Genomic DNA, 26893 nt, shown 5'->3' on the forward strand with positions numbered 1-26893 from the left:
CCCCATAACTTTCTTTATGACTCTAAAACATACCACAATTTTCGATTTGGCTGAGAAATTGAGCGAATTTTTAATAAGTTGGTGGGATAGAAGTGTGAATAACTGAGGAATAAAGAAGAAAATAGTAAAAAGTAATAAAATATGATACGACCAATGAGCAGCTTTGAACGCCACAGAGCAGCCACTAATAAACGTCTATTCTTCTTTCTGCCTTTTCCTTTCTCTCCTTTGGCTGTCTCCAAGGAAAATTTATTTTTCCGGCGAGAAAAGATTTTCCGGTGGAAAAGTGCTCGGTGGTTACTTGTAGTATCTGTTGAGAAAGAGGATAATCAAAGTGATTACGATTATCTTCTTCGATGGCAGTTGCACCGGCAAGAGCTCGTTCGGACTATGATTACCTTATCAAGCTCCTCCTCATCGGCGATAGCGGTAAGCTTAATGCCTCTCTCTTATGAAGTAATTGAACAGACGAGGTTCATGAACTATTCCATTTTTATCTGAGAATCTTCGTCCTGCCTGTTTTTCACGATCTGACTTAGGGTTTGTAATTTTGAATCTTTTTTTCTTCTTTGCGTCTTATTTAGTCGACAGAGTAGATGAAGAAAGCTATAAAGTCGCTATAGAAATCCAAGTATCGATGTAGTTCCTTTTTTGGAAGATTTGGCTCAATTGGAAATGTTAGAATCAAAATCTCATATGCTTAGATTGTGAAGTACTAAGGAAACGTTTTTTCTTCTTCTTAAAATTTGATTATGCAAGTAGTTGAAAATAAAGTTGCAAAAGTCATCTATGTTAGTTTATATAAATTTTGGTGTGAACACTTTACTTATTTTCATTTGGCGCTTTTGTGTGTGTAGGTGTGGGCAAAAGTTGCTTGTTACTGCGTTTCTCCGATGATACTTTTACCACGAGTTTCATTACTACCATTGGGTATGTCTTTCTTTCTTTCGGCTGTTTTCTTGTGTTTTTCATCTTTAACATAGTTGAAAACCTTTGCCTAAAGTTCCTTTTCTTCTCTAGAATCGATTTCAAGATAAGAACAGTCGAGCTTGATGGTAAGCGTATCAAATTGCAGATATGGGACACTGCTGGACAAGAGCGTTTTAGAACTATAACCACAGGTCTTACTGCTTTCTGCTCTGTATCTAAATATGTTTACTTGCCTGTGAAGTGAAAATCACTCTTATTTTTTTGTGTTTGAATCTGTTGATTTCTCTGTAAATGACTACTCAGCATTACAAGTCTATTCATTTACTTTCTTTCTTGTTAGTAATGCCATTTCTTTGAAACTCTGTGGTCCATTTTTCTCTTGCAGCATATTACAGAGGAGCTATGGGTATTTTACTCGTCTATGATGTAACAGACGAGTCATCCTTTAACAGTATGTCTCTGGCTTTTCTTTGTATCAGGAACTATATTTTACAATTACTTTAAAACTCACTTTTGGAAACTAACAATAATTGTTTCTCCAGACATTAGGAACTGGATGAAGAACATTGAGCAGCATGCGTCCGATAGTGTCAACAAAATATTGGTTGGTAACAAAGCCGATATGGACGAAAGCAAAAGGGTAATTTTGCTGTGTACTCTTCAAAACCTTGACCATGTTTTGCCTACATTTCGTCGTACTATACTGATGCTGCATTTTCTTCTATAGGCTGTCCCAACATCAAAGGGTCAAGCTCTGGCTGATGAGTATGGAATCAAATTCTTTGAGACGGTGAGCTTGAGAAATATTTAACATGTTTGTTTCGTCATTCATTGTTTGTTTTAAGATTTCATTTTCTTAAAACTATGTGATTGGAAACTGTTGCAGAGTGCAAAAACAAACCAGAATGTCGAGCAGGTTTTCCTTTCTATCGCGAAAGACATAAAGCAAAGACTCACAGAAACCGATACAAAAGTTGAGGTAAAGGACCACGTGGAATCTACTACTTACTTGATACTCGGGTTATGAAATTGTATACATTGCTGAGGAAAATTGAATACTGTCTTTGTTGCTTTGCAGCCCCAAGGGATCAAGATCACTAAACAAGATGCTAACAAAGCCTCATCGTCTTCTACAACTGAGAAATCAGCTTGCTGCAGTTATGTTTAGAAGTTCCATGGACATGTTTCTTCTAATTTCTTACCGTCTTTAGTCTTCTTTTCATCATTCAAGAGATCGTCCTATGTTCTTATAGTAGGAAGACAGACTTAATTGATGGTCTGTGTGATCTTATGTCTATTTTGCCATCTCCATGTCCAAACACTGTACTGAAAATGTGGTAGACAATGTTTAAGCGTGTAAACGTTGAGGTAATGCAGATGTTGTTTGTAAGCTACGGTTTCAAAGGCTCGAAAATTGGAGATTTCTTTCTTTCATTTGAGGGTGTCTTCTGATCAAATCTAAACTCTAAAGTGAACAACTATAGATAAAGCGATTGCCATAAAACATAATATATCTGTTACAGGATTAAGAAAAAAGATCAGCGTCTGAGAAGAGCCAACTGAGCAATGGATGTGTGTCTTTGTACTTTTCTCCAACGGGAACATCAAATTAACATTGAATGTGTAGTATTTCGAGATCACTGTCTCAAAGAATTTGGAGGGGTAATCTCCTCATCACTTCCCCACCAATCTCCCTTGCAGAAACTCCTCCGAAGTAACCACCGAAGTTTTTGTCTTATACAAGCGTATCAAGTTGCAGATATGGTACAAACTTTATTAACACAATCTCAGCCGAGGCAAGGAGAAAAATCTAAGAAATTGATCATTTACAAAAAGAGCCAAACTTCCTGGAAAATTTACACACAAAAGAAAAGAGGCTACTTCCAACCCGGAAAGACTATTTTGATTAATCGACTCACGAGCTGCAACAGCGGCCTTGATTAGCTCGATAATCCGGTTTTCTCTTCACAGAGCTTGAACCTTCTTCCAAAAGGCTAGGTACCTCCATTATCTGTTTCATTTAGCAACTCTCCTATTATTTACTTTCCTCAGTTTCTACCAGTTTTGAAATGAAAAGGGATCATCAAGATTCTTTCTTACCTTCAAAGCAAGCTCCTCGAAGCATTGGTTCACGTTTTCTCTGGTTCTTGCACTACATTCATGAAACAAACACTTGAGTTCTTTAGCTAGAGTCATTCCTTCTTCCCGGCTAACCTTCCTCTCAGATTCCTGTAATGACAACTATCAGTGAAACCGAGCTCAAGTTGATTTGAATACAAGTAAGTGTTACTACTACCACTACTCACTCTATCAACTTTGTTGCCAACGAGCATCTTAATGCAGTCATGGTTAGTCGAGTAGAGCTCAATCTCTTTAGCCCAAACATCTGCTAAGTTCATAAATGTCTCTCTTTTCGTCACATCATAAACTGCATCATGACCAAGTAAACACCAGAGAAAGTATTAGAAGGTCTCAAGAACTTTTACCATAACAGCTACCGGCAGTTCTAGGATCATATTATTACCGAGAATGATTCCTTGGGAGCCTCTGAAATAAGAACTAGTCAGTGTCCTGAACTTTTCTTGTCCAGCTACACAAATACAAACCAAAAAAAAATCACATGGACCATAAGTTTTGTGGTAACTAAACTACACTTTCCAAAAACAAGAATTGCTCTTTTCTTGCTATTTCGGGAAGGATTCAACTTACCAGTGTCCCAGATTGTAAGTTTCAGCCTTTTCCCTCTTACTTTCATCTGTTTGATCTTAAAATCAACACCTACAATGTTATACTGATCAGACCAGGCAGGTTAGAAAAAATAACTTAGCTTCAAGAATAACCAAGAAAGAACTCCAAGTCTCAAGTGAAGTTGACTTCATTTGAATTTTGACCAAACATTAATCAAGCTCACAAAGACACAAACTATAAGCGAGTCTTCCAATGCAAAAACATCTTGGACACAAACTCAGTTCAATTTGTTGCGGGAATGAAACAAAAAATTACCAATAGTGGGAGCAAGATCTTCAACAGAGCTGGAAATGAAACTGAGAAGCAAGCTACTTTTACCAACACCAGAATCCCCAATCAACAAGATCTTGAAAGATAGATCATATCCACTTTGCCCAGAAGAAGATCCCATTTTCTAAATTTTTACAAATCTCACTCTAAAACCCTCGATCTAATACTACAGGAGAGAACCCCCAGACATCAAATCAAATTAAACCAAACACCCACACCCACTTAACAAACAAACAAAAAAAAAAGGTGTGTTTTTTTAATTTCTGGCAAAGAATGAATCGAAAAAGAAGAAAACTTTTCCTGTGCAGAGAAATCTATGTTGGGTTCTCTAAACCCAAGCCAAAGAACATCTACAATCTATGATTCATACAAATTATGGATTCAAGATTCTTTACAGAGAAGAGATATATGGAAAACGTCTATGAATTTTGAACAAAAATAAACTTTTTAAAAACGTCAAATTCTTTTAGCTTCTTCGTCTTTCTCCGACATTTCGGTTCACGACACGTATCTGTTACTGTTTCAACATTTCTTCCAAAGCCCGTCTTTGTATCCTCCACGTGTTTGTTGCCCCCTTTTGTTTTTATTGCTTTTAATAATAAAACCAAATATCTCATGCAATCAAGCATCGCTGTAACGTTTGTTGATTACGTACGTTTTGCGGTTTGCGCGGCGTATCAGAGAAATGAAATATTAGCACAAATCGTTTTCTTACTGAAAGCTCTCAAGACTCAAGAGTCTCTTGTTATAAACAGATGAGTCTTCTTCACACGTTGACTTGTATGAATTACCAACTAGTTTTGGAACTATTAAGAACAAAAAACCTCATTCTGTTTTCAGATTCAACCATTCAAATCGAATACTCTCCAAAAGTGTTTTTTTTTCTTTTCTTCACAAAATAAGCTTTTAAGTTAGATCAAATAATTAGTAAGTGATACTAGAGAGACAGAGTCCAAAAAAAAAAACAAGGTTTAAAGCCTTGTGACGTTATTATTTAAACAGTAGCAGCAAGAACCTTCACGAAATCATAATCTCTAGAGATTGTAAGCACATGATCAAACCACTCAACTTTCCCAAACATTTCACCACTTTTTCGTCTTTTCAAGCGCAATCTTAGCACACCAAATCATCTTCTTATGAACGAAACTAGACTGACGATATAGCAAGTCCTCGTCCCATAAAACCGCTAACTTGCCAACATAATCAGCCAACCTAACAGAAACACCAGGAGGTAACGTAGGTAGTCCTACCTTCAAAAATCTCCACCTGCTGAAGTTAGGCTCAGAATCATACCATATGACCCTTCTGTTAAAAACAGAGTACAAAACCTTCTTCAAGCCATAGCCCTGCAGTCAGATCCCAACTACCTTCCTTGGGATTGTAAGCAACCATATTTCTGTTAGTCAACAACACGTGGAACTTTCCGTCAATACAAGTGCTTTTGGAGTCTGAAACGTTGTTGTATATTTTACCGCGGCAGTCAGGGACGGGCTTAGTCTCCCAAACTTGTCTTTTTCTGTCCAACATACTCTGAATTGTTATGTCCTACTACATATATCTTACGACCAAGGACGCTAGCTGAAAGTGACACTTGTTCCATCGAGAGTAATCAGGATAGCACCGTAAGCAAACATAGAGACAACTCTCGGTGTGGCCTAAGAGCGACCTCGTTTTCTAAAGCTCCGGTGAAGCTACCAGAGATCGGAAGCTCTTGGAGACGAGTGAGAGAGTTGGATAGTACAGCCTTGAGACGCGTGCGACGATGCTCAATAGCAAATCATCGGGAAGTGACGGGTTTTGGGACAACTTCTTCTTCTTCTTCTTTGTCAAGGGCTTCCTCTTCCTCTCCTTCTCCAGGGACGACGACATTGACTTGTTTACTCTCCAAGGAAGAAGTTAGGGTTACGTTTTGCGGTTTCGGCTATTCAGAAAATAAAATAGGAAAATTACTTTTTTATTTGATTATCGAAGCTCTGTTTACAACATTACTTACAACATATAATTCTTTTTTTCTCTCTACAAAACAAAAACATAACTGTACTCAATTCTTTCTCTATGAGTTGACGTTGTTCTGTGGGAATACTTTCTTGATGAACTCAAGAAAACGTTGGGAGTAGAATGTGGGATCAACGGCTGAGATCGAAAGAGAATCGAAATGAAGAGACTTGTACGCGTGCTCGATCTTCTTGGTCATGTTGTACTCTTGTAAGATGTCTATAATGCCAAGGTAGAGCACGACGTCGCAGCAGTCATGTAAAATCTGCTTATCTTTCTCTTCTCTTCCCGGTATCAGCTCTGCTCTTGCCGGCATGTTCACTCCTTGCTGTATCTGCAGCCTGCATTTATGCACATATATTCTCAAAAACTGTTTCAAGAAGATGCTTTTTATTTGTATTCTTAACATAACTGCAGGTGTTTCAGTGCTAGTTTCAATATGAAATTGAGCACCATTGATCCTCATATGTTAAGTTAAGTCTTAGTGTCAGTTGTTGAATGAGTTGAGAGTTAGTTACCTGGCTGTTCCAGGAAGAAGGAGATCGACTTCTTCATCACCAACAGCAGATGCCCGTAATCTGCTGCCTCTGATGTGAGGGCCAGTTACAATATTTTCGCTTCCTCGAGGAACAAGAACCAATCCTTCGTGGTAAGACAACATGTCATCCTCAATAGTATCTGTTTTCATCATCATCATCAGAAAAAAAAACATAATATAAATCATTTTAGAGGCGATGAAAAACAATTCTTACCGTCTTCAGCTACACTTTCCAACGCATCAGTTGTTATACTTTGAGAACGGACCAATTGGGACCTTAAGTGCTGTGGCGCTCGATGATGCACACCGAGCAAAAGACTGTAATCCATTATGTTCTGTGCTTCCAAGAACTTGCTATCGATCTCTAGTTGCCTGGTTACACCATGGGGGGAACAAAATTTAGAATCTGGAATCAGGTGTGACAAAAAAATTTATCTTACAACTGGTCCTGGAGAGAGTAATATACCTTAGTAAACCTTCCCGCCAAGAAGGCTCCAAGAAGAAGTTGTAGCTCAGATCCAAATCTTTAAGTATCGTGTTCTCGTCTATCTCGACTTTGTCTGCAGAGCGTCCCAATGACGAACCTTTAAGGTCAAATCTCCTATGAATTCTTAGATCTGTAAAGAACATGTTACCCATCACCACAAAGCGGAACTGCAATGCAAGAGAGATTTTCAAACTTAGTTAGTAAGTTGATTAGGATTTAAAAATGTTGCTCTAATGCTAGGTTGCTGCTTTTAATCATAGCAAGACTTTAAGAGGCAGCAATGTTGGTTATCTCAGAGCTAGTGATAGTAGAAATCAAAATCAGAATCATCTAGGGATATAATTTATTGCTTCAGGACCTTTTGACCACTTGATGGTCTGATTCTGTGGAGGCCAAAGAATTTAGTAATGAGGGTGTTCTCATACGTTTTCACATGATGATGGTAATCTGGAAGCATCCTCAGGAGAACCTACACATTGAAAATTTATTAATCTCAATGTCCATAAATCACACGCAAGCAGAAAACAGAGTCTACACAAAGAAATAGAGAAATGTGAAAACATAGATGGTGGATACGTAAGTCGTTACAAACCTTGACTTCAGATTTCCTGAGTGTTTTAATCATGAAACGATCATCCTGAGACAGGAAGAAGACGCTGCCGCTCTTCCCTGGAGAAGAAAGTTCCCTTAAGGTATCATTTCCGCAAATGGACATCATATAATCAGCTGCATCGATCTTGAACATCTCCCTCAGGTTTCTACATGGTTTAAAAAGAATGTAAACAACAATGACACACAATTAATATATAGTTAGCAAACTACTAAGAAAAAATCTATGCACAAAAGTTTTGGTAGAGAAATTTTTAACCTGAATACCATTGGGCAATAGTCCTTCCATTTAAAGTCTTCCGAGCGGTGCGGAGGAGTCATCGTGGAGCCAGCTCGAGGAAAATTCATCCAAAAACTAGCCCGAGGTCCAAAGTCTGCTGTCCTTACTTCTCGCCTTTGTATGGGCGTAATTTTCCCCACTGTATATCTAACGTTTGTACTAGTTCAGTGACACAACACTGGGTGCTGAATTAAGAGCTGAATTACTCTCACAGGACACAGGAACTGGAAGGAGAAGGAGCAAGCATACCTGATTCCAAGCTGCAAATTGAGCATCAGATCATAACTTCGGTGGCCTTTAATAACAACTTCTCCAGGCTTCTTAGCTTCTTTAACCAGTCTTTTGTGTTTCTTCTTTGCTCTTCTGGATGTGCGTGAAAACCCATTGTTAACCACAAGCTCACTGATAAGAACACCTTGCATATATTCCCGCTCCAAGATCGGTATGTTTGCATTATACTGCACGCTACTTCCGCTATCTAAAACTGCTGTAGATAAATCAGAGTAATCATGTCCAATCACTTTCTCAATAGATACTTCAAGACTCCACCGTCTTTCTAAAGACACCCTTCCGTTGCGGGACTGTTCTAAGTTTATTAAGCTCCCTTTTGAGAGCTTACTACGGTTCACGCCAACTCTAAGGTTTTCCATATTAACCGACGAAGCAACTTGGTTCTGTCTTTTCAAATCCGGTAAAACGCCTCTTTTCCTAAGAGCATTTAAATAAAACTCTTGCACTGCAGGAACTCTGGTTCCCGCTGAATAAAACGAGCCTTTACCATCTTTCAAACCCCTGGTCCATGTTCCAACATAGCAACCACCATCTCTCCATGTATATACACCAACACCATGCATCATTCCATTCAACCAACTTCCTTCATAGGAGTCCCCAGTAACCCAAGTCAGCGTACCCTTTCCTGACATTTTCCCGCCTTTCATATCCCCAAGATAGACATTTTTATTAGCCCAAGTATACTTGCCTGGCCCTTCTCCCAACCCCTGAATCCAAGAACCTTCAAAGACATCACCATTGGGGTAATCCTGATATCCAAGCCCATGCTTCAGATTAAGCCGCCATCTTCCTTTATATGTTAATTTGTTAGCATCCACATAAGTCCCTGAACCGTGCATATAACCGCCTGCAAATTCACCTTCATACCATGCCCCGGAAGCCCATATCATCTTCCCAATTCCATGTCTCACCCCACGCCTCCATTCTCCATCGTAAACGCACCCATCTGACCACACGTACTTCCCTGGACCCTCGGGAACATTTCCAAGCAAAGAACCACAGTAGGATTCGCCATCAGGGAGCAACAGCGTCTTAACTCTGAACCCAACATCCTCAGAAGTTTCAGAGATTTCTCCATTGTTTAGCGCAGATAGGATCTCTCTGTTAGTAAGTGCATCAACAGATTTCGTTCTTTCTGCAAAAGCAACTGGTCCTCCAACGTCAAGGCCAGACATGTAAAATCTCCAAAGAAGCTAACGCAAAGTTGCTCAGACAAACCGTAGAGCAAAAGGCGTGAAGGCTTCAAGGAGAAACAATCTTTCAACAAAACATGAGGATACTCCAGTAAACTGGTAAAGTGGGGAGATATAGAATGTGCTCAGCTACACTCCGTCAAGGAAGAAAGCAGAGGCAAGAATCAGGTTCCAAGTCACGATGTGTATGAATCTAGAATCTAGAATCAGAAAAAGAAATTGACTTAAGTTTTGATGAATGAAACAAATCTAAAACTAATGAGGAAAACATGAAAACATATAAATGGTCTCAAAAGCAAAGACTTGGCTCAAATCTCTATCAAACAAGAAAATTAAGACACGCATCTGATTCTTGGTCCCACTTAAAAAACAAGAACTCATTAAAATTTCACAGATAAGCAGAGAATGAGAGAGGAGCAAACAAAAACCCCTTTTTTCCCTCTCAAAAGGAAAGCCTTTTAGAGAAGAAGACGAATCTACAATCATAAAGTCTTCATTAAAAAAATCTTAACTTTTCTATCAAATTATCAAAACTTTTTGTGTGGAATTCTCAAATTATTTAAAAAGAAGAGATTCCTCTCACGTCCCAAATGAAGCCAGAGTATGCCAAATTTACCAAACCGAAAAAACTAGAAAGAATCCTACTTTATGGGAAAATTGATCAAAATGAAAACAAAAATGTTCATTACAAGTTTTCAATATTTCAACCTACAAAATTTTGAAATCTATACTTCAAAAATGAAACTCCTATCTTCAAACCCAAATACGAGAGTCGTGTTTAATGGAACCAGAAGTTAAAAACGTGTACTATGTATTAACACAACCACACCAAGCAACTCCATTTCAAGCTTCAATCTTTATCAAAGATGAGATGAAAGCAACAGAAATCGAAGATCCCGGTTTAATACTTCAATCTAAAGAGACCACAACGAAAGACAAACAATAAGGCAAAGAAAAAAACAGGAAATGCCCGAATCCGGAAAACGAAACCGGATCCGAAACCGAATCGAGAGAGCACTAAAGTAAGAGCGGCACAAACCGTACGGACAAGCTCAAAGCTCTTCTCTTTCTTCTTCTTCAGCTTGTTTTGGTCAACACTTTTCTAAAGGAGACGAGACGACGAGTGGACCAAATCCCGAAGCTAAGCGCCACAACACAATAACAGCAGCTTCTTATTTCAGAAACCTCTTCTCTCTGTTCCATAAAAAAATTCAAGCTTTTACTTTTACAACGAAAATGACCAATATACCCTTGGCAATGCCTCTGCGATCTATCTCTTCGCCTGATCGATCTTTAAAACCCCCGCTTTTATACTCTCTCTTATAGTAATAATCTATTTATTATTCTCTGTGTCTTCAAGTGCAAGAGTGGTTTATTATGTAGCTGTTGAAATAATCAAAGGTTTAATAATTGTTAACACTCCTCAGATCTTTCTTCTATTCCATCGTGGTTTGAGATATTTATTTCTCAAGAAAAACAAATTATGTATTTGTTTAATGTAATAGGAGTGTATGAGATTTTAATATTCAACCCAACAACAACAACAAAAAAGAGAAAAGAAAAGAAAGAATTATGTGTTATAGAAGGTAGAGATGTTGACCTGCTTTGGCCGGTGAAGGGAAACAATTGTGTTTTTCTTACACTTATCCACGTGCTTCCCAATATTTTTTGTGAAGTCAACTTCTGCTCACCAACGTGAGTTTGAATAAAAATACTACTATTTACAGATTTTACTGCTCGAGACAATCTTTTGAAATCAGTGTAAAAATCGGCATTTAAAAGCCAAACTTGTTAAACTACAGTATTCTTTAATCTCGAATCAGGTACTCAATTAAACTAATCGGCATTATTCAATACCTAAGAACTCTTACTAAATACATAAATCTAATAATGTAGTAATGAGATTTAGGGGGTCGCATTTCGTATTCAGTAGAAAGTTATATGCCGCTTTAGGTAATGTTTTAATTAGGGGAGTTGTATGTTTGTATTTGGCATTGTGTTCTAAAATTTTTATTACTATTTACGTTACCAGTTGCACGTCGATCATATACCTACTCTATATTTATATATATCCACAACTTTTAGAATCACATTCTCCTGCGAATTGAATAGATTTTTTTTATTTTTTTTTTGCATTAATTAGCACATACATATATGTAGTATACTTGAGCTAAACCTCTTCAGCGCTTTTAGTTAATTCATCGAAGAAAATCAGACTTAACACGTTAAAGATGTTATTGTCATGTATTGGTCATATTTGACCAGAAACATTGGCATATTTTGTTCTCGTACGTACGTGTTATCATGTCATTCACAAATATACCTATATAATTGGACGGAAACCTTTTTTTTTTGTTTTTGTTGGTAGCAACAACGAATTATTAGTCTATACTCTATAATATTATAAATGAAAGAAAAAGGAGAAAATGTTAGGGAAAAAGGTGAAGAAAGATTAAAAAAAAAAAAGACAAATAAAAAGGAAGGGAAGGTGCTAATTAAACTGCTAATGATAGTCGTTGTGATGTGCTATATGATTAACACTTTTTACATATCTTTTTCGGTGCATTATTATATTGTAATGATATTGGATTATAGTGATCAGACAAGTTAATTATGCTTTTTCTATAAGCAAGGGAAACGTATTTACAAAAAAAAAAAAAGGAAGCTTAACTAACAATATAAAAATTACTACTTTAATAACATGCAGAAGGAAAAAAAATTGAGAAAAGTATGAATTTTCCCATGCAACGTACAACTTAAGAATTACACATATGAGACACGACAATAAATACAAAAAGAATAGAGAAATTAGATATAAACGTCGCTCTATCCTAAGTCTTGATTTTTAATTTTTTAAATAGCGGATAAATATGTAACAGAGCATTTATAGCCACAACTTATAGTTTCTCATTATTTGTACTTTACAGACTTTTTTTTTTTTGTTAAAGAAAAAGAGAGAAAGAAAGAAAGAAAGGAAAAAAAAAAAGAACATTAATATCATCCTATTATCGTTTTAGAATAAAGATTATTAATTACATAATATCAACCTAGCTATCCAAGTACTTAATTTTACATTCGTATCTAAAAATTAAAATCGAAATAATCAAAGCCACCGAAGCAAAAACTAGTGGGGTTGGCTACCACTAAAAATCCCATTATAAATTGTCCTTTTCTCTTTGTTGCTATTCCCATTAAAATTTGATATATTAATTTTGCGAGACCAAAGAAAAAACATTCTTTCATCATCAATCATTTTTGTTTTTAACTGTAGTTTAACACGGAGCTATATGAATTAGAGAAGCAAATAGTATGAAAATGATGTATGTTGAAGAGATAGAATGTTTAACCATTGGCCAATGGATGATGGATGCCTTATGAAAACGTCCAAAGGAGAGAGATCAGTCACCCGTATCCTAAACGGCTAAACCGTTCGATGTGAGTTGTGTGAGTGACAAAGCCAATAATGTCATTTGGAACAAATTACTCGAAACTTGATTTCTATTCCTTTTTAAGTACACCACACGTTCTCAAGATTTCCAATAATTTGGATAAGCTGTATGATATGTTGTTTTGGCATGACTAGCTAGGTATGTTCTCTTTGTCTTGATGAATACTATAAATCATCTCACCATGATTGTACTTCAAACAGCTAACGATCAAATTATATATAATAGTAACATATTTATATGAGATGATGAAATTGAAACAACAATATTCTCGGGTTCGAAAGGTGTTTATGTTATAACTGTGCGTGCCCCTTAATCACAGCAAAACCTAACCGTAGATATATTGCTTAATTAGTTCTAATTAAATTAACAGTTTGTGCCTAATTCTGTTTTTAAATTAGGGCGTATATTATACGACGATGTTTCAAATTGTGCCGACTCATCCAATTTCTTTAAGCAAGTGATATAACTATATAAGCGAATATAATATAACAGCAAGTTGGAGTTTTATTATAATCATAATTTGTAGATACGTGATATTAGCCGCAGATCTACAAAGATATTTCTTCTCTTTTTTGAAAAAAAAATTTATTTTATATAAATTAACAATCTATGTTCTAGCTAGCTAGCGGAGGAGAAAGAAAATTAGCAAAAGAGGGTTTGGTAAAAACGATTACTCAGTACACATGACATGAAAGTGACAAGTTCACAATACACTTGGTTATCACGGACAGTTTGACCTGAGACATGTTCGGATTTACAAAACATTTACCCTCTAGTTGAAAAATTGGTGTGATGTAATTATCACTTTTCTCTCTTAGCAACCAGTACTAGCTAGAGGACAACGTTTACATTATTAGATATTTGACTGAAGACTAAATTCACATAACACTGTAGCGAGGTATTCTTACAATGGTGGACATTTCTTAAGAGTAATATTTAATTTATCGATTTGCGTTAGGTCTAGTCACGTCCATTGCATACTTCATGCAATGACAAAAAGAATGGGTTCTTTCGACGAATATTAACAACTATTGCTGAATAAAGTTGATTAGTGACTGTTTTGTCTATACGGGACGATTTTTTTGACATACAAGCATATATATAACCTGCAGCAAGTAAATACAATTTCCACCTTTTATTTCATTACAGTATTTAAAAATTAATAATAATACCTTTTATATGCTGTTCATAATTATACCACGCTCATATGATTAGTCTCGGTCAAATTGCATGTGGTGTGTCCCAATTCAAAGATATATAACCCTACCATGTATTCAAAATGACAATTTTGTTTTCCTGCAACCCGATAGAAAGTTACAAATAAAATCCATGGTTTTTATAAAATTAATTGTTATTATTTAACTAAAAGTTCATATATACACCTACTACAACATATATTATCAGTTATATTATTGGTTTAAAATTTGATAAACTTCTTTTCGTGGGTTTGAAATCTAGCACAATATTCTCTATAGATTTCATTTTTGATAGATCATATATTATTCTTATTCTTATGTATCTCTTGCGGGAATAAATGTATATCTAATCATATTTAAACATTAGTAGATAACTTAGTTAAATATGATTACAATATCATAGCATTAGATTATCATGTGGATTATGACCAAAGTGCTAAGTGATAATCTTGTTTTAATGTCCTAATGGACCTTAACAATTTATATAATATCTCTAATTAAAGGCCAATCCTAATGAGTCAATATGTCTTCTTCTAAATTCTAATTAGTGGTTGCATGCTTGGTCATTTACCGTACCAATGGCATATATATATATATAGGTTTTGATTATAATATCTATTTATTGAATGTACTTAAAAATCAATTAAGATTATGATTCTAAATATTTTAATAAATTTTTGTAGTTTGTACAATCCAGTTTTGATACCAATTTTTGGTATTCATAGGTTTCATACACTTAAAAGATATTATTTTAAATTCGGGTAAAACAAAAATTAGTATTAATTGGTGAAGATAAATATAACTTTAGTGATATATGGAAAAAAAAAAGGGTATAGCAGTAATTAAAATAAATAAATAGCAAAACCATTATTAACCTGTGCCGAGATTCGGAGAACAAAACATTATTACTGAAGAGACAGAGATGGACAGAAGAACATTATCATTCTCTTGATTTTGAAAACATCGTACATCTTCTCTTGTCACTTTCAGTTTCTGTTATCGTACCCACCCACCACCAAACATACATACAGATCAGTCCGTGACCTTAACATTTTTTTTCTTTCTTTCTCTATGGGATTCAAAACTATCCATATAATGTTTCAACAGATTTCTATGAATCTTCTTAGTACTCAACAAGAAAAAATCACCACATTTCATTTTCCTTTTTTATCTAACTATAACTTTAAACCATATGACTCCACCGAAAACTCCACATAATAGTATCCAAATATAGTAACATGGATAGTTTAGTGTAGAAGCAGATTTACTCAATTTACTCAGCGACACGATTAGGGTTCGCTCTTCTTTTCAGGTTGAGGGCCTGAGGGGGTTTAAATAGGGTCATACCATAAATTACATAAGGACTAATATTTGATAATTGATTTTTAACTTTTTTTTAATCACAAACTTTCCTTAACCGAGTCAGACGACAGACAGACGGGAACGGTTTAATTTTCTGGTTTGTTTCACACTTTTCAGTTTTCAGCTAACTTTCCTTTTTCTAAATAATAATGTTTTCTTTTAAGGAGCTGCAACATCAAAGACAACAAATAGTCATAATGTTAGATTATGACAAATACACATATATATATGTGTTAATCCATGCATTAATGTTTAAAATTTTGAGAGCTTTGAAAATATGGGCTAATTCTCACATGATTGTATAATTAAGTTGAGAATTATGCAATTTTGGGCCCAATCACTAGGTGGATCCAAAAAGATTATTTTGGATCCAAATTTAGGAGCACAATTAGCAAAACATACATAAAACAATTGGAAACAGAGAAAGTAAGATAACACCATTGAATTTCTTAATTTTTTTTCTTTTCTAAAACGGCATATGAATCATACATATAGACAGGAAAGGTGTATGCCGTTTTGAAAAGGCATCAGGTATTAATTTATTTAATACACACCTGACTAAAGAACTAATCATACAAATTGGAGTCTATATGTATGATTCATATGCCGTTTCACTAAGCATGTTTGGTTCGGTGATCAATCGTTCCAGAAAAGATGTAAACATAAATAATGCGTATGTGTCCTATCTTGTTTTTTAAAATTAGCACTTTAGGACCCTTTTTTTTTCCTACTCCAATTTGAAAAGGAAAGAGCTCATCAGGTATTAATTTATATAATACACACCTGACTAAAGAAGTATTGAATAAAGAAAGAACTTATAAAAAGAATATGTCAGCAGATGAGTGTGTGTGTGTATTATTTATGTCTGTGAAAACTGAGAAAAGGCAATATTGGTAAATGGCATATTCCATCGGATGATCCAAAATGCCAAGCATATTCACGTAAGACTCCCCTCGTTTCCATCATCATCTGCTTCCCACTTATTTTTTTCTTTTTCTTTAATTTACTTTCTTCGATCGATCATGCTGCTCTCTCTCTCTCTCTTTACACTATAGTTTTATTTTATTCCCCTTTACTACACCAATATTTCCCCTTCTTTTCATTGTTTTTCTTTTATTCCAACAGTCAAACCTGGTAGAAAAATAAAATAAAAGAATGTATGTCATAAGACATGCAAGATAAGTACGTGTATAATATATGATCCCAAAGGATAACAACATATACGATTTGTTCACAGAACACAAGAGATTAATCATTTTTATAAAATATATCATTTATAAAGAACGCTAACAAACGTGAATTACATTGGTTGATTGTTACGAAAAGTTAAGTTATTTTATTAAAAAGAAATGAGAGAAAAGGTGGAAAGAACACTATATTGCTTATGTAATATTGGGGGTTTAGGTGTATCTTTTTTTTTTTTTAAATGTCTTCATGACCATAGACAAACTAATTAAAAAAAAGAAAACGCAAGAAATGAAAAGTGAAATATATAAAACCCCCTACCAAGCCTCCATTGTTGAACCCTCTCTCGCTCTCTCTCTTAATTTGGCACAACAACACAAAACAGAAGAAAATTAATTATATGGCCATCCCTCTGGCTCTAATTATGTAGATGTTTATTCATCTCTAGCTAGGGGGATGGCCTAATTTAACACCAAAATGAATTGAAAGTGTTCATGTAAGCAAAATGTTTTCATCACGTTTTACAAGATATGGAGCAATGAAGATTGCAGAAGGCTGATGATGAAGAGACATAGCTGATTCAGACAGCTAGTTTTGTTTATCTCCCTCTAGAAATTGGGCAACTTCTATCCTTTGGCAAGCTTCGGTTCCCCTCGGAATCAGCAGATTATGTATCTCTCTAGTACTCTCTCTAGTTATGTCTCTCTCTCGCACTCTCCCTAGCTCTCTTTCTCTCTTCTCTATGTTTTTGTTTATGATCTTCATTATGTTTGTGTTGTATCCACTCCACTCCCGTAGTATGTTCTCTGTGTGTGAGGAATAAAAGGAATATCCGAATTTGAGATATAATATTGGATGGTAGATTTGTTTTATTCGAAATTTTATATATACATAATATCATTCTTTTAGTATATAAATGATTTTGAATCATAGCCAGGCCATATAGATGTGCATGCATATATGTTTTTCTCAAGATTTGTTTCCGAATCTCTTTATCGTGATTTCCCTTTTCTGATCGAGACCATATAAGAAAAATATTGCCTTTAGAAAACAAGTTTATGCAACTAGCTCACTACAACAACTATGAGTGCCGAATGACCTATTCAAATGAGTCAACCCAGTACTATTCAGCTCAAAATAATTTCCTTTTTTCCTTATTATGCAACAAAGTAACAAAATAAAACCACACTGTGACCGAATCAAATTTTTGAAACCTATTATATAAACCTTTTCTTTGACAATACGTAAGCTTTTTCTCTTAAAGCCAAGTAAATTTTTTTTAAACGATTATACTTAGATTGACATGTACAAGAATTTTCGGAATTACGGAAGCAAAAACATGTCACATTACAATATTTTTGAGTAATATATATATTATGTTAATGAATGACCACTAAGTTTAAATGATCTCAGCCAAGAAGTCAAAACCTCCCGGGTTTAGTAGTTGTTTTCAAATTTAGGCGTCTCACACATGGGAGTGGTGTAATAAAATGGTCCGACGACATACTTAACCAGATCCTTGAAAACCATGAATGGTCGAACTAGCTTCACTCCGGTTTGACCATTGCCAAAATTGGTGGGAATGTTACATGACTGGTCCGGAGAAGACACGAGCCGGACATTACAAAGTTGAGGCTTGAGATCCTTGCCGCCGTAGAGGACATTGTTGACTATTAGATCGAACTGGCCTCTCTCATCTGTCTTGTCGCTCCCATAGTATCTCACTCTTCTCCTTTCGTCCATACAAGTGATTGATACCACTGCCCCTGAAAGATACAAAGTGGAATTATTTCGTTATTATTATCCGGTCTTTAGAGTTTTCTCACGGCTTGCTTATCTATATATATAAACTAATAACTAATAACAAAAAGAAATTTTATTTCATCTTTTGGATTTGATAGTTAGCTTCTGTCTTGGTCATGGCCTTTTTAAATATAGCCGTTGTTATTTTTGGTCATACAACGACCGTAATTGATGTTTGGATTTTTATAGCTATGAGTAATTACACTTGTTGTACGCTATAAATTATTTTCAATATGGTTAATTAATATTTTTCTTATTCGGAATACAGAAAATTAAATTAATTGGAACTATTAATTATGATACCTTTGATGGGTTCAGAACCGTTGATCCATTTGTCGTAGTTCAGAGAGCAATCTTGGCACATAACTTTCCCGGCGACGTGAATGACATCACCATCATTGTCCGCCTTTGTCGTGGTGAAATGACTCAGACAACTCACCAGAAACAATATCTCTATTAGCAGAACCAATGTTGTGATCTTTTGCGCCATGACGACTTTTTTTTTTTAATTTGTTCGATGATTTTGAGATTATGCTCTTTGATGCAAGACTTGGTATATATAATATGTAAATTGAGACCTTTTGGTTAATAAGGAAATTATGTTATATGTGTGGAAGGGCACTACGTCTAGACGTGCGCTCCATTTAGTATATGGTCTTAATCATTTCTTGATTAAAAAACTAATAATATATATGTCAATTCGTTAACATTATGATTTTTATATTATACAAAAATTAAAACAGGAAATGCTTATAATATAGGCTTTCACAATTTTACAAATATATGTGAAAGCTCTAAACTTTTGTTCAGTTGACCAAATCGTCGGTCTCAACTTTTCTTTTTTAAATCTCTTTTGGTAATTGTCACTACAAAGCCAAAAAAGACAATGTGTAAGTGATAAAAATAATAAAGTTCACAATTGGCCTCTCCTCAAACTTATCCCCACCACATATATACTTATTCTTCTTCCTCATTTCGCTCCACTTTCCGTACTTTATCACAACAACACACACACGCATGCACACACACAAAAGCCTCTTGGTCTGAATCTGATACCTCAACAACAATGGAGTCTCTAAATCTATTTATCTCTTTCTTTCTCTTCTCATATTTCTTCTTAGGTAAACTATACTCATATTCATCTAAAAAGCTCTTAATCACATAAATGGACTCTCCGATACTCTTACTAATGTTTAATGTTTTAAAGGTGCTGAATCGGATCACCTTCAGCATAGTAACTTAGGGAGCTTGAGACCGAACAGGCTGTTCGTATTCGGAGATTCCTATGTAGACACGGGAAACATAAGGAAGTCTCTCTCCGATTCTTGGAAAATTCCTTACGGCATCACTTTCCCACAGAAACCCTCCGGTCGTTTCTCCGATGGTCGTGTCGCCACCGATTTTCTAGGTTCTCTCTCACACACACACACACTTTTTTCCTTGGTCACAATAAATGAGGATGTTGATGGTGTGAATCGGCCACCAAATTCAACACCAACACTAACAAACCCTACATTATGGGCTGCGGCCATACTGGTTTGTTAGGTTACGTAGATTACCATCCTATATCTATTAAGGAAAAAACGTATGAGTATGTTGTTACTAGCTATCATAATGCTGACGTTGAGATATAAGTTTGTTACATATACACTAGAAAATTCGTTAGGTATGGTTTTGTTTTAGATTTAGTATTTTTTTTTTAAGTAAAAAAAAAAAAAATAAGAAACTGCTCAATTTTTTTTGAATATTATGAGTTATTTTTTTAAAATCATCTTTTGAATCGCAGAAAGCTTTAAAAATCGAAAAGAAATCAAGAAATTACCTTAATTGATTAAATTAGCTTCTCTGAAGGTCAAATAAATGGCTTACAAACTTGATCTACACATTATATTTTTATTTTTGTTTTTTTAAAACCTATACATTATTTGCCGTTACGAGTTATTAATTTTGAGCAGTTATAAAGTTTTGAATAAATTTTGAATTTTGACACCAATCTTTTTTGGCCGTGTGTTCAGCAAGATACATGGGGATAAAGTCACCGATCCCATACACGTGGAAGGGTTACGCGGGAAAGGAACGGCTATCGTATGGGATGAATTATGCATACGGAGGAACAGGAGTCTTTACGACTAAAGACAATCCACTGCCAAACATGACAACTCAGATTGATTATTTCCAACGTGTCGTCGCCGCCGGCAATATCTACTCTCCCTCCGATCTCCCCTCCTCCCTCGCTCTCATTAGCGTCGCCGGCAACGACTACGGCACATTCATAGCCCTACAACGCCCATTGACCGTAAGTAATTAAACACTATATTTTATTTTTGTCTAGTCCCATAGTTTCATATGAAAATATTAGCACACACTTGTATGTAGTCTATATCTAAGTCTAATAATATAAGATATAAATTTTGTTAGAAACTGTAAACGTAAACATGAAATACAAAAGTAAAGCCAAATTTGTATCTTGCAGGAGTTACCGGCATTCATAAAGCAAGTCGTTGATCAAATAGAGGTAAACGCGAGACGCATCTACAAGTTAGGAGTGAAGAAGATAGCGATTACTTCAATGCAGCCACTTGGATGCCTCCCTAGCGTCACCGTCTTTACTTCATTCCAACGTTGCAACGCCACAGATAACATATCAACGAACCTTCACAACTTTTTTCTGCACAAAGCCATCTCCAGGCTTAACAGTGAGACCAAGCCATCCACTTTCGTCGTCATTGATCACTACAACGCCTTCTTGACCGTTTTCAAGAACAAAGGATCGGAACCGGGTAAACCCAAAAAAAAAAAAAAAACCTAAAATGTAATTTCTTCCTTTTTGATCAACATATCATAAAGGTTTGTGAATCGCTCAGGTGCAATGAGGTTCGGGAACCCGTTGGAACCGTGTTGTGTCGGGATTGACAGCAAACACGATTGTTCAAACGTGGACGAGAAAAGTGAGAAGAAGTACAAAGTTTGTGAAGATCCAAAGGGTGCCTTCTTTTGGGACATCTTTCATCCGAGCGAAGAAGGATGGAGATCTGTTTACTCGGTTTTACACAAAAGTCTCAAAGACGTTTGGATTTAAGAGTAAGATGTACGTCAATAATGTTTTCCTTTTTGATGTCTCTGTGATTCCACCTCGTCCTTCACCTCTGGAAATTGTCTTTCTAACATGCATTTTGTATCGGAGTCTTTCTAGTGAAGAAGGGTTTCAAGTCAAGCCCTCAATGGTTATATGGTGCATATTATGAGGAACGTCGTCGAAGTCATGGATATATAAAAGCAGTGGTTATAAGAATATTTTTAATATTCTGTTTTATGATCATGTTAAATCACAAGCTGTTCTTAAATTGGTAAGTTGAGACTTTAGAAGCCTATAATATATATACTCAGAGAGAAGAAAAGGACTGGTCAATGTATTTAGACTAGATGCAACATAGAAAACTACACACCACGTTCCAAATTTTTTTATATATCAGTTCTGCATCGAAATCGACAAATCCCACATGTTCTATGTCCGTAACCAATACCAAGATCCAATTTTTATCACTCCTACACACACGCACACAAAAGTTGGATAGATTTTTATGGGTTTTGATAAAGAAGGAGATTCGGGTTTCGAAGATTGAGATTGTGACTGGGGTATTATTCGATAAAGCATATCGTGAGAACTAATTGCCTTAAAATTATTATAATAGGGTGTTGTGATTTGGTAGTAAGTTTAAGTTGGGTTCAATGAATGATATTTGACACAAATTATAAAAATAAAATTCACCAACCATGATTTGTATTTGGTGCGACTCAAATTAAGTTTAATCAAAAGCATGGAAAAATGCCATGTGCTCATGTGCATCGGGAACTGAACTGCTATCATGAATCGAATATTGTAAGAACTTAAAATCCAATGATTCGATAAAACCATAAAATACATTATTATGAAATTATTATACCCAAATATAAAAAGGGGCTCGACATGAAATCAAAGGACAAGGGGAGATATTAATTGTTGCAGCAATCTGACTTGTACCAAACAAGACCCCAAATGTCTCAAAGAGTGGTGCTATAAAACTTGGTGGCGAAAGAAAGACCTTCCTTGGATAACACGTCAAGACTCTCAACGGAAGGTTGCGCCCGTGCTACTTCAGCAATGGCCTTGTATTCCTCTGGAGCCCCTCCTTCGAGAAACACTCCAACTACTCTCCCATCTTTAACCCAATACGTTCCAAACTTAGGCTTTGGAGATTTCGGGTCAGTATCTCCAAACATTACAGATTCTCCAACGTTGTCCCCATAGAATTGCCACGAGAGATCGAAAAACCGAGAGTAGAAATAGGGAAGATAATCGTAATCTGGGACAGTTTTCCCTTCCTCAGCTGCTTTGATTGCCTGCAAAGAACCACATATAGAGAGATACACATCATTAGTTCATGTCGTTAGGTAGCTCAAAAGAGGTTTGGTACAATTTGATTATAGAGACAAGCTGGTAAAGGCTCCTACTTTGACTGCATGTCCAGCAGATTTGCGAGCATTGTCAGCATGTTCAACACGCCTCATCTCGCCATACATTTTCATGGGGAATGTGGCTACATCTCCAAGTGCGTATACGTCAGGGACGCTTGTTTTGAAGAACCCATCAGTCTACAATAATGATAAGGAATCATCGTTACATTAATCACTACTCATATGTTAATTAACAAGAGCTCTGTTTCTTTTGTTATATATAAAGAAATGGACAAACCTTTAATCCACCATTCAGCTCTTCAATTTGGCCCTTGAAGAGTGAGGTGGCCGGTTTAGCACCAACACCGGCGACCACAATGTTAGCATCTAGGGTTGTTCCGTCATCTAGTTTCACCTCCGTGACCACTCCATCCGAGTTGGTGTTAAATCCGGTGACTGCAGTTCCCTTAATGATTTTGATTCCCTTGTTGATTAAGTAACCCTCATAGAATGCAGACATCTCAGGGGTGAAAAACCGGTTCACTATAAAACAGAGGAAAATAAAAACGAGTCCATAACTCTTAATTAGCATCTTGAAATGAACTTACTAGGTCCAGTGTAATTATATTTAGCTACAATGTTTTTGTTAAGAATCAAACTTACGAATCCAAGGTTCTGGAAAAACCATAGTCACTTCATGGTTATTAGCCTTTAGAGAAGAACTCATCTCAAGGGATAAGAAACCGCCGCCAATGACCACGGCCTGTCCCTTTTGCACATATAGTTCCATAGCTAACGAAAGCTCATCATTATCATCGATTTCTCTTAGGTAGAATATATTCTTAACATCTGCTTCTGGGATGCCATGTTCTGCCAATCTTATGCACTGCAAAATACCATTAGATTTTCTTGAGATAAGTCACGACAGGAACTTACAGAACGTAAAAAAAGAGAAAGAGAGAAAATGGAAGAGATCAAAAGTATTGTGCTCACAGTAGAACCGGTAGCAATTAGCAAAGTTTGGTACTTGTAAATTGTTCCATCATCACTAACAAGTGTCTTGGAAGCAAGATCTGCTTTGACTATCTCTGTGCTTACAATTAGATCAATCCCTGTAAAATAAAATAAATAAAAACTCAGAAACATTGCGAGAGTGAAATTAATCACCAAGATTTCTTGGAGAAAAAACCCAAAAGATTACCATTCTGTTTGTACCAATGAGGGTACTGCTTCTCTTCTCCAGTTCCAGCACAGCAATAGATACTCGCAAGGGTCGGGTTGACTGTAATGGTGATCCAAGTTAAACAAAACGTTGTAGCAAATCAAAGTTATCTATTGACGACAGAGATGTATGTTAAAAGGTTTTACCTGAGAGGTCGATATATACCTTGGTCAGTTCAGGACGCTCAAAAGGAGACACCTATTTTGAAAACACACCAAACAAAACATGGTTATATATGGACTACTTCAAAAATCAGTTTTCAGACTAGACACTCATAAGAGTGAAAAACGTACAGCTTCCCTGGAAATGATTGCTAGTTCACCAGGCTTTAGACCCTGCTTCTTAAACTCTCTCGCCGCATAACCCTGTTATTCCCAAATGCCAAAAAAAAAAAAAAAAAAAAAGTCAATGCAAAGTATAAACAATGCGATCAAGTAAATAAAAATAAAATGCTCTAGTACAAGGCTTGAAATGATGTACAGATCTAGGTGAAAAACCTCTTAGAAGTTTTAAAAGAAAAAAATATGTTGGACTAAGACATATAATCTACTCTTTTGTATTTGTGTTATGCTGTTAACTTGTGTTGTGTATATGCTGTTAACAAAAAATAAATGGAGAAAAGCAATCAATTGTACTTACGCCGGCAACGCCACCTCCAATGATCACGTACTTGTAGCTCTTCTCTTCCGCCATTGATGAATAAAAACTTCTTTCTCAGTTTCTTTGTTTGGTATATATGTTAATGGGAAAGTGACTCGAGACCTTTTATATATAGTGGAGTGGGGAGACGGATGAGGCTCTCCAGTCTAGGTGTCGGTATTGGACTAATCTGACTCCACTTGTTTAAGCCATGTTGATTAATTTCATATGATTATTATGTATTAGTGGATGATATATATAATAATCATATATATTGGAAAAGAAACTAGACTATTATATTGTATCATCCACACCTTTAACGTTCCTAATATTAGTTATTATAAATTTATAATCCGGAAGAGACGACCTGCTGGCTAACTCACATGAAAAAATGTATATATCACGTTCGAATTGTCAGTCGTCTCCTATAACGACGAACAAAAATAAGTTATTTTACTCTTAAAAAATCAAAAATTATTTGTTATAAAAACGTGTCTGCTATTTGGTTGGTACAAACTTTATATTGAATACTATTATGTAGTTAATCATATCTTTTCAGATTTAGAGTGTCAGATATTGAATACTATAAATTAAAATTTTCATTGGCGTTATTAGCTCAAATCTCAATTTCATTGGCGTCATTAGCTCAAATCTCAATGATCTTTAATACTATAGTATTGTATATAATTACTTTATTTAGGCACATTATTTGGTGTAGGTATATATGACTACTTTTAGTGGGATAAGTTCGTGAGCATTATTACAAAGTTGAAATAATTGCAAGCAACATTTTCGCTGCTCACTACCAATATTTAAATGTAAAATGAAGAAAGAAAAACTGTGCTTAGCCAAATCCTAAAAAAACAATTTTTAAATGTTTATTTTTCATTGTGATGTTACTTTTAAAACTTGCTTCCTCGGTGATGGTTTGGAAGAAGTACTCCAATTCACACGGACAAGGGACTACCATAATGGCGAGAACAAAGAGACTGACTAGCCAAGAGAGATTAGGGGTGGAGATGCAGATGAATCATGCTAAATGAGCTTTCTTGTTACAATGACAAGCGGTAAAACTATATTTTATTGAATTGAAGATTCATATATGCAAAATCCAAAGCTAAGCTTATATACACAACATAAAAGTAGTGAGAACTTAAAGATACGTTGAAATCTTCTTGTGACATATTTTGGGTATAGACTGATGGCGGTTTCTTTCATGTCTTCGGCTCCCGTATCACTACAATCTCCATTAGTACTCTTACGTAATGTAAAAGAAGATAAATATAAGAGATGAAATTACGGGTGATGAAGCCACAAAAAAGTTTCCATAGCAAAAGCTCGCTTCTCATGGAGGGTATTGTCATGGAAGGCAAGAAGTCCGTAGTCCGAAAGAAGCAGATCCAATCTCCACTCTTCCATCTCCTTGTAGTCCTCCTTTGTGTATCTTGGGTAATGCAAAGGCATCTTGAATCCACTGCTTGAGGCCATTAAGACACCGTTTTTGTCGAGAGTCTCAACACTTTCTTGCTTGTTGGCATGATTAAGTAAGTTAAGAAGCCAACTCACCTTTCCCATCTCTCTCTCTCTCTCTTTCTTTCTTGTTTATGATCGATGGTGTTGCTTGTGCGTTTATATATATATAAAGAGAGAAGAGAGAGCTACCGTGTGAATAATTACGTGAAGAGAAAGAAAGGACACATTACATGAAGTAAAAGGAACAATTAAAATATACATACCATTAATAACATTTATATATGCTTGCCAACTCACGAGTTCGGTTAAGGAAGGAATAAGGGGGAATGAATTGGGTTTTAATTAATGACTGAAGAGATTTGTGATTAAGAACAATACCGCAAAGGGGAAAAGATGATGTATATGGAGTAATAAATTTGTAAGTAAGTAGCGTTTGGTGAAGAGTCCTTTAAAAAGAACATATCATTTAGCATGTGAATGGAATTGCGTGCCTAGTTAATTAAGAAGGAGATCGATATACGTAATTATGAAAATTCATAATCATGAATATTACTGGCCGTCTAATATGCACGTCACCGTCTTTTTCCAATTATACCATGCCACATTTCGTCTAATAATGTTATATTTAATTTTTACATAAATATCTTTACGTACTGTGTTTGATTAAACCGGAAAACTTAAGAGAAGTTAATAAATTGGAGAGGTGAATTGAAGCTAGAGGGATCATGACTCAGGGAGTTCCAATGATTTCAGATACCCCAAGCCAAAATAAAATAAAATTATGCTCTT

The 26893-nt window shown here is 35.6% G+C and overlaps 8 protein-coding genes and 1 pseudogene across 10 annotated transcripts; 3 read left to right on the top strand and 6 right to left on the bottom strand.

The window, feature by feature from the left end:
* Positions 1-207: 207 nt before the first annotated feature.
* On the top strand, positions 208-2364 carry LOC17893375 (ras-related protein RABE1e). Of its 2 annotated transcripts, none has more exons than XM_006298457.2 (8): positions 208-429; positions 858-930; positions 1021-1121; positions 1316-1381; positions 1473-1570; positions 1658-1720; positions 1817-1909; positions 2009-2364. In XM_006298457.2, the coding sequence occupies exons 1-8, from the start codon at positions 357-359 to the stop codon at positions 2096-2098; spliced, it is 657 nt and encodes a 218-aa protein (XP_006298519.1). In that variant the 5' UTR covers positions 208-356; the 3' UTR covers positions 2099-2364. The 2 variants fall into 2 exon arrangements, with proteins under 2 accessions (XP_006298519.1, XP_023641151.1); XM_023785383.1 differs by having other exon boundaries at positions 391-429; positions 858-934.
* Positions 2365-2645: 281 nt separating this feature from the next.
* Positions 2646-4398, bottom strand: LOC17891966 (ras-related protein RABC2b). The gene is made up of 6 exons (XM_006298509.2): positions 3934-4398; positions 3640-3708; positions 3455-3520; positions 3237-3358; positions 3031-3159; positions 2646-2941 (listed from the first exon to the last, which is right to left on the bottom strand). Exons 1-6 carry the CDS (start codon positions 4067-4069, stop codon positions 2846-2848), a joined length of 618 nt encoding a protein of 205 aa, XP_006298571.1. The 5' UTR covers positions 4070-4398; the 3' UTR covers positions 2646-2845.
* A 544-nt stretch (positions 4399-4942) lies between these two features.
* Positions 4943-5817, bottom strand: LOC17893380 (annotated as a pseudogene).
* Positions 5818-5886: 69 nt separating this feature from the next.
* On the bottom strand, positions 5887-10635 carry LOC17892458 (phosphatidylinositol 4-phosphate 5-kinase 9). The gene is made up of 9 exons (XM_006299019.2): positions 10381-10635; positions 8107-9541; positions 7837-8004; positions 7561-7726; positions 7327-7437; positions 6948-7135; positions 6696-6853; positions 6462-6621; positions 5887-6284 (listed from the first exon to the last, which is right to left on the bottom strand). The coding sequence occupies exons 2-9, from the start codon at positions 9321-9323 to the stop codon at positions 6002-6004; spliced, it is 2451 nt and encodes an 816-aa protein (XP_006299081.1). The 5' UTR covers positions 9324-9541; positions 10381-10635; the 3' UTR covers positions 5887-6001.
* Positions 10636-16933: 6298 nt separating this feature from the next.
* Positions 16934-17405, top strand: LOC111831409. The gene is given in 3 exon segments (XM_023785480.1): positions 16934-16959; positions 17101-17234; positions 17266-17405. Coding segments are annotated over 3 exon segments (270 nt in total). The 3' UTR covers positions 17376-17405.
* A 432-nt stretch (positions 17406-17837) lies between these two features.
* LOC17891425 (proline-rich protein 3) lies at positions 17838-18841 on the bottom strand. Its single transcript, XM_006299347.2, has 2 exons — positions 18640-18841; positions 17838-18299 (listed from the first exon to the last, which is right to left on the bottom strand). The coding sequence occupies exons 1-2, from the start codon at positions 18824-18826 to the stop codon at positions 17971-17973; spliced, it is 516 nt and encodes a 171-aa protein (XP_006299409.1). The 5' UTR covers positions 18827-18841; the 3' UTR covers positions 17838-17970.
* A 297-nt stretch (positions 18842-19138) lies between these two features.
* LOC17891837 (GDSL esterase/lipase At3g09930) lies at positions 19139-21803 on the top strand. 2 transcript variants are annotated; one of them, XM_006299685.2, is made up of 6 exons: positions 19139-19457; positions 19544-19744; positions 20352-20632; positions 20810-21116; positions 21201-21417; positions 21530-21803. In XM_006299685.2, exons 1-5 carry the CDS (start codon positions 19403-19405, stop codon positions 21413-21415), a joined length of 1059 nt encoding a protein of 352 aa, XP_006299747.1. In that variant the 5' UTR covers positions 19139-19402; the 3' UTR covers positions 21416-21417; positions 21530-21803. The 2 variants fall into 2 exon arrangements, with proteins under 2 accessions (XP_006299747.1, XP_023642308.1); XM_023786540.1 differs by having other exon boundaries at positions 19140-19457; positions 21201-21424.
* Positions 21804-22198: 395 nt separating this feature from the next.
* Positions 22199-24777, bottom strand: LOC17893776 (monodehydroascorbate reductase 3). Its single transcript, XM_006297624.2, has 9 exons — positions 24632-24777; positions 24286-24357; positions 24139-24190; positions 23972-24052; positions 23764-23882; positions 23434-23656; positions 23069-23313; positions 22828-22968; positions 22199-22716 (listed from the first exon to the last, which is right to left on the bottom strand). The coding sequence occupies exons 1-9, from the start codon at positions 24683-24685 to the stop codon at positions 22378-22380; spliced, it is 1326 nt and encodes a 441-aa protein (XP_006297686.1). The 5' UTR covers positions 24686-24777; the 3' UTR covers positions 22199-22377.
* A 906-nt stretch (positions 24778-25683) lies between these two features.
* LOC17891492 lies at positions 25684-26252 on the bottom strand. Its single transcript, XM_006299225.2, has one exon. The coding sequence runs from the start codon at positions 26204-26206 to the stop codon at positions 25928-25930; it is 279 nt and encodes a 92-aa protein (XP_006299287.1). The 5' UTR covers positions 26207-26252; the 3' UTR covers positions 25684-25927.
* Positions 26253-26893: the final 641 nt, after the last annotated feature.

Source organism: Capsella rubella, unplaced genomic scaffold, assembly GCF_000375325.1.
Source record: "Capsella rubella cultivar Monte Gargano unplaced genomic scaffold, Caprub1_0 scaffold_3, whole genome shotgun sequence".
NCBI lineage: Eukaryota > Viridiplantae > Streptophyta > Magnoliopsida > Brassicales > Brassicaceae > Capsella > Capsella rubella.

What these genes read in the sequence shown, in the direction of transcription:
- LOC17893375 (XM_006298457.2), top strand. Translation starts at nt 357, where the DNA reads ATGGCAGTTGCACCGGCAAGAGCTCGTTCGGACTATGATTACCTTATC. An exon ending in CCTCCTCATCGGCGATAGCG is followed by an intron (nt 430 to 857) that starts GTAAGCTTAATG and finishes TTGTGTGTGTAG; the next exon opens with GTGTGGGCAAAAGTTGCTTG. An exon ending in TTTTAGAACTATAACCACAG is followed by an intron (nt 1,122 to 1,315) that starts GTCTTACTGCTT and finishes TTTCTCTTGCAG; the next exon opens with CATATTACAGAGGAGCTATG.
- LOC17891966 (XM_006298509.2), bottom strand. Translation starts at nt 4,069, where the DNA reads ATGGGATCTTCTTCTGGGCAAAGTGGATATGATCTATCTTTCAAGATC. An exon ending in CTCCCAAGGAATCATTCTCG is followed by an intron (nt 3,359 to 3,454) that starts GTAATAATATGA and finishes GTCATGATGCAG; the next exon opens with TTTATGATGTGACGAAAAGA. An exon ending in TTGGCAACAAAGTTGATAGA is followed by an intron (nt 3,160 to 3,236) that starts GTGAGTAGTGGT and finishes TTGTCATTACAG; the next exon opens with GAATCTGAGAGGAAGGTTAG.
- LOC17892458 (XM_006299019.2), bottom strand. Translation starts at nt 9,323, where the DNA reads ATGTCTGGCCTTGACGTTGGAGGACCAGTTGCTTTTGCAGAAAGAACG. An exon ending in GACCATCAAGTGGTCAAAAG is followed by an intron (nt 7,136 to 7,326) that starts GTCCTGAAGCAA and finishes CTTGCATTGCAG; the next exon opens with TTCCGCTTTGTGGTGATGGG. An exon ending in GGAAAGTGTAGCTGAAGACG is followed by an intron (nt 6,622 to 6,695) that starts GTAAGAATTGTT and finishes TGATGAAAACAG; the next exon opens with ATACTATTGAGGATGACATG.
- LOC17891425 (XM_006299347.2), bottom strand. Translation starts at nt 18,826, where the DNA reads ATGGCGCAAAAGATCACAACATTGGTTCTGCTAATAGAGATATTGTTT. An exon ending in CGGTTCTGAACCCATCAAAG is followed by an intron (nt 18,300 to 18,639) that starts GTATCATAATTA and finishes TGTATCTTTCAG; the next exon opens with GGGCAGTGGTATCAATCACT.
- LOC17891837 (XM_006299685.2), top strand. Translation starts at nt 19,403, where the DNA reads ATGGAGTCTCTAAATCTATTTATCTCTTTCTTTCTCTTCTCATATTTC. An exon ending in TGTCGCCACCGATTTTCTAG is followed by an intron (nt 19,745 to 20,351) that starts GTTCTCTCTCAC and finishes CCGTGTGTTCAG; the next exon opens with CAAGATACATGGGGATAAAG. An exon ending in GAACAAAGGATCGGAACCGG is followed by an intron (nt 21,117 to 21,200) that starts GTAAACCCAAAA and finishes TGAATCGCTCAG; the next exon opens with GTGCAATGAGGTTCGGGAAC.
- LOC17893776 (XM_006297624.2), bottom strand. Translation starts at nt 24,685, where the DNA reads ATGGCGGAAGAGAAGAGCTACAAGTACGTGATCATTGGAGGTGGCGTT. An exon ending in TTGGAGGTGGCGTTGCCGGC is followed by an intron (nt 24,358 to 24,631) that starts GTAAGTACAATT and finishes TGGGAATAACAG; the next exon opens with GGTTATGCGGCGAGAGAGTT. An exon ending in AGCTGAATGGTGGATTAAAG is followed by an intron (nt 22,969 to 23,068) that starts GTTTGTCCATTT and finishes TCATTATTGTAG; the next exon opens with ACTGATGGGTTCTTCAAAAC.
- LOC17891492 (XM_006299225.2), bottom strand. Translation starts at nt 26,206, where the DNA reads ATGGGAAAGGTGAGTTGGCTTCTTAACTTACTTAATCATGCCAACAAG.